General features: G+C 60.6%; 1 protein-coding gene across 2 annotated transcripts; it reads left to right on the top strand.

The window, feature by feature from the left end:
* The first annotated feature begins 1,192 nt into the window (after positions 1–1,192).
* Positions 1,193–3,711, top strand: SP8 (Sp8 transcription factor). 2 transcript variants are annotated; one of them, XM_057550428.1, is made up of 2 exons: positions 1,193–1,213; positions 2,215–3,711. In XM_057550428.1, exons 1-2 carry the CDS (start codon positions 1,193–1,195, stop codon positions 3,709–3,711), a joined length of 1,518 nt encoding a protein of 505 aa, XP_057406411.1. The 2 variants fall into 2 exon arrangements, with proteins under 2 accessions (XP_057406411.1, XP_057406412.1); XM_057550429.1 differs by lacking the exon at positions 1,193–1,213 and adding an exon at positions 1,514–1,597.

The raw sequence follows: 3,711 nt of genomic DNA, 5'->3' as shown, positions 1-3,711 counted from the left end.
ATCCCACCTCAGAAGAAAAAAAAAAAAAAAGCTACCGCAGCAAAGTAACAACTCTTTGACGTAGGCGCACACACGCCCTGACTCTCTGAAAAATACCCCTCAGCCTCCCTAAATTCCTACCCTTCGGCTGTAGAGCCAGGAAAGGAGAGGAAGGTATTAATACGATTTTCTTTTAAAATGTAGTGATAGTATCCATGAAATTAAGAAAAAAAAATCACTCAAGATTTGAGCTCCAGGAAACCAGAGGAAGTTGGCGACAGTGATAGCGTTTGTGAATATTTATTTATTCAGCCTCACTCAACTTCGCAGTTTCACTCTTCAAATCGCCATGTCTCTTTTACGTATGTGCACTTTACTGCACTGTTCCCGTTCTCCACCCCCAGTTCTGTGGCACAGACACACACAAGCACACACGATTCCCCCCTTCTCTCTCACACATTCACACAGCCTTCGTCTCTCCCACATCAAGCGGACACACACTCATCCGCCCTCCCCCCCTTTTCACACAAACACCCATATTCACACTCCTTCCTCTCCCCCCACACCAAACACACTCAGACACCACCTCCCCCGCCCACGCACACTTTACTGCACTGTCCCTCTTCTCTCCCGAGGTTTGTCACTCACAGTTACACTACACTCACACCCTTCTCCTCAACACTTTACTGGTCCGTCCCTCTTACCCCCCTTTGTCACACATGCAGCTAAACTGTCACTCACAACCCCCTCTCCCTCTCTGCACTGTCCCTCCCCTCCCCCCGTCACTGTTACACTGCCATACTCTTGCCCCCAACCTCCCCCCATCCCATCCCTCAGTCTGCACTGTCTTCTTCTCAGCTTGGTCACACTCGTACACAGTTACACTGTTATACACACACACAACCTCTTTGCAACACACACGCAGTCACCCGCGCCGCTCCCGCTCCAAACACCCCCCCACCCCCCCCCACCCCCCCCCCCCGAGGCGGCCGGCGGCGGCGCCGATGACCTCACGGCGCGCGCGCGGCGCGGCCCGGCGAGGCCGCAGATTGGCTGGCCGCGCCTCCGCGGCACTTCAAAGCCGGAGAGGGAGCTACAATTGTGGTGGAATGGGCGGAACTGATCATTGTATTGCACACCTCTAAAAAAAACACTGCCTCTGATTTATCAATATAAAAAAGATCCTCTGAGAGGAGGAGGGCACTTTTGTGTGATGGCAACTTCACTTCTAGGGGTGAGTCTCAGGATTTTCTCTTGCTGGTTTAATTAGTTTCCTTTTATTGCCGATCGGAGGGGGTTAAAGTCGCCCCGGCCAGGCCACGGGCTATCAGTCTCTATTGAGAGCTTTTTTTCCCCCCTTTAAATACAAGTGAGTTTGGAGAAAAGAAAGAGGGGGAGAGGGGGGCAGAGTCACTTTTTTCAGAGCAGGAAAAGGTTCGAAGGGCATTTAGACAAGCCACCTCGCAGCGCCCGGCCTCTCCCCGCCCGGGAGACGTGCGCCCAGCCCATTTTACGTGCGACGATTTCGGGGGTAAAGAGAGCAAGTTTTTCCTCCTGGGCAAACTGCAGATCTTCCCTCTTCCCCTTAGAAAATTCCGCAGCCCGCCTTGTCTTGCAGGTACGTTGAACCCGTCTCTCCCTCTCTTTCTCTTTTTTACTATTGTAGACTTTTTTTTTTTTTTTTTTTTTAAGAAAATCAGGAAGAGCGAGCCAGCCCTATAGTTTGACGTCTTTTGGCCTGGGAGAAACAACCCAGGATGGGTTTCTGGGGACCGGAACAGGATTTTCAAAGCTCTTCTGTGGATTACAGGGGTAGCGCTCTTAAAAGCAATCCAATGGTTTTTCCCCAGGCTTCTCCGCAAAGGAATCTTCCTTCCTCCCCAATCTGGACTTTTTGCTTGCTTGTTTGTTTCGAAGTGCCTGGGGCCTTGTGTGCACAAGAGTGTTGTTTTAGCTGAGAATACTTGTCAAACTCTTCTTTAGCATGGCGCTTTGCTCCCGAATCAGACGCCGGCAGCCAAACTTGTCCCCTCCCGTAGAGTAGGAAGCAGCCGGGCGCCGGGGCTGTTGGGGGAGCCAGGTGAGTTGGTGGCGCCGCGCCGCAGCGAGAAATGGGGTGCAGTGGGGCGTTTTGGAGGCTACCGGAGGACTGATGCACATTTCCTTCCTCCCTCCCCCACCGGCCCTTTGCCCACCTCCCCTCCCCCACCCCTTCTCCTCTCCTCCTTCTCTCAGGAAGAACCAAGGTTGGGATCGACTCCTTTGGCCATGCTTGCTGCTACCTGTAATAAGATCGGCAGCCCCAGCCCGTCTCCCTCCTCCCTCTCGGACAGCTCATCTTCCTTCGGCAAAGGCTTCCACCCCTGGAAACGTTCCTCGTCCTCCTCCTCCGGCAGCTGCAACGTAGTGGGCTCCAGTCTCTCGAGCTTCGGCGTGTCGGGCCCCTCCAGGAACGGCGGCTCTTCCTCGGCCGCGGCGGCTGCCGCGGCGGCTGCGGCTGCGGCTGCGGCCCTGGTGACCGACTCGTTCAGCTGCGGCGGCTCGCCGGGCTCTAGCGCCTTCTCCCTAACCTCCAGCAGCGCCGCCGCCGCCGCCGCGGCAGCCGCCGCCGCCGCCTCGAGCTCTCCCTTCGCAAACGACTACTCGGTGTTCCAGGCCCCTGGCGTGTCGGGGGGCGGCGGCGGCGGGGGCGGTGGCGGCGGCGGCGCCTCGGCGCACTCGCAGGACGGCTCCCACCAGCCAGTGTTCATCTCCAAGGTGCACACCTCTGTGGACGGACTGCAGGGCATCTACCCGCGCGTGGGCATGACGCACCCATACGAGTCGTGGTTCAAGCCCTCGCACCCCGGCCTGGGCGCCGCCGGCGACGTGGGCTCGGCCGGCGCCTCCAGCTGGTGGGACGTGGGCGCGGGCTGGATCGACGTGCAGAACCCGAACGGCGCGGCGGCGCTGCCCGGCTCGCTGCACCCCGCCGCCGGGGGGCTCCAAACCTCGCTGCACTCGCCGCTCGGAGGCTACAACTCGGATTACTCAGGCCTGAGCCACTCAGCCTTCAGCAGCGGCGCTTCTTCACACCTGCTCAGCCCCGCCGGGCAGCACCTCATGGACGGCTTCAAGCCGGTGCTGCCCGGCTCCTACCCGGACTCGGCCCCGTCGCCGCTGGCCGGAGCTGGGGGCTCCATGCTGAGCGCGGGGCCGTCTGCGCCCCTGGGGGGCTCCCCGCGCTCTTCCGCCCGCCGCTACTCCGGCCGTGCCACCTGCGACTGCCCCAACTGCCAGGAGGCGGAGCGGCTGGGCCCGGCCGGGGCGAGCCTGCGGCGCAAGGGCCTGCACAGCTGCCACATCCCGGGCTGCGGCAAGGTGTACGGCAAGACGTCGCACCTCAAGGCGCACCTGCGCTGGCACACGGGCGAGCGGCCCTTCGTGTGCAACTGGCTCTTCTGCGGCAAGCGCTTCACGCGCTCCGACGAGCTGCAGCGGCACCTGCGGACCCACACCGGCGAGAAGCGCTTCGCCTGTCCGGTCTGCAACAAGCGCTTCATGCGCAGCGACCACCTCAGCAAGCACGTGAAGACGCACAGCGGCGGCGGCGGCGGCTCGGCGGGGTCAGGCAGCGGCGGCAAGAAGGGCAGCGACACCGACAGCGAGCACAGCGCCGCGGGCAGCCCGCCCTGCCACTCCCCGGAGCTGCTGCAGCCCCCCGAGCCCGGGCACCGCAACGGCCTGGAGTGA

Source organism: Balaenoptera acutorostrata, chromosome 7 (assembly GCF_949987535.1).
Source record: "Balaenoptera acutorostrata chromosome 7, mBalAcu1.1, whole genome shotgun sequence".
Classification (NCBI taxonomy): Eukaryota; Metazoa; Chordata; class Mammalia; order Artiodactyla; family Balaenopteridae; genus Balaenoptera; species Balaenoptera acutorostrata.
The sequence above is the reverse complement of the archived record's forward strand: the minus strand, read 5'-3'. Positions and strand labels throughout refer to the sequence as shown.

Excerpts from the sequence above, each read along its gene's own strand:
- SP8 (XM_057550428.1), top strand. The coding sequence starts at position 1,193 with ATGGCAACTTCACTTCTAGGG. Across the intron at positions 1,214-2,214 it reads TGGCAACTTCACTTCTAGGG|GAAGAACCAAGGTTGGGATC; the intron begins GTGAGTCTCAGG and ends TCCTTCTCTCAG.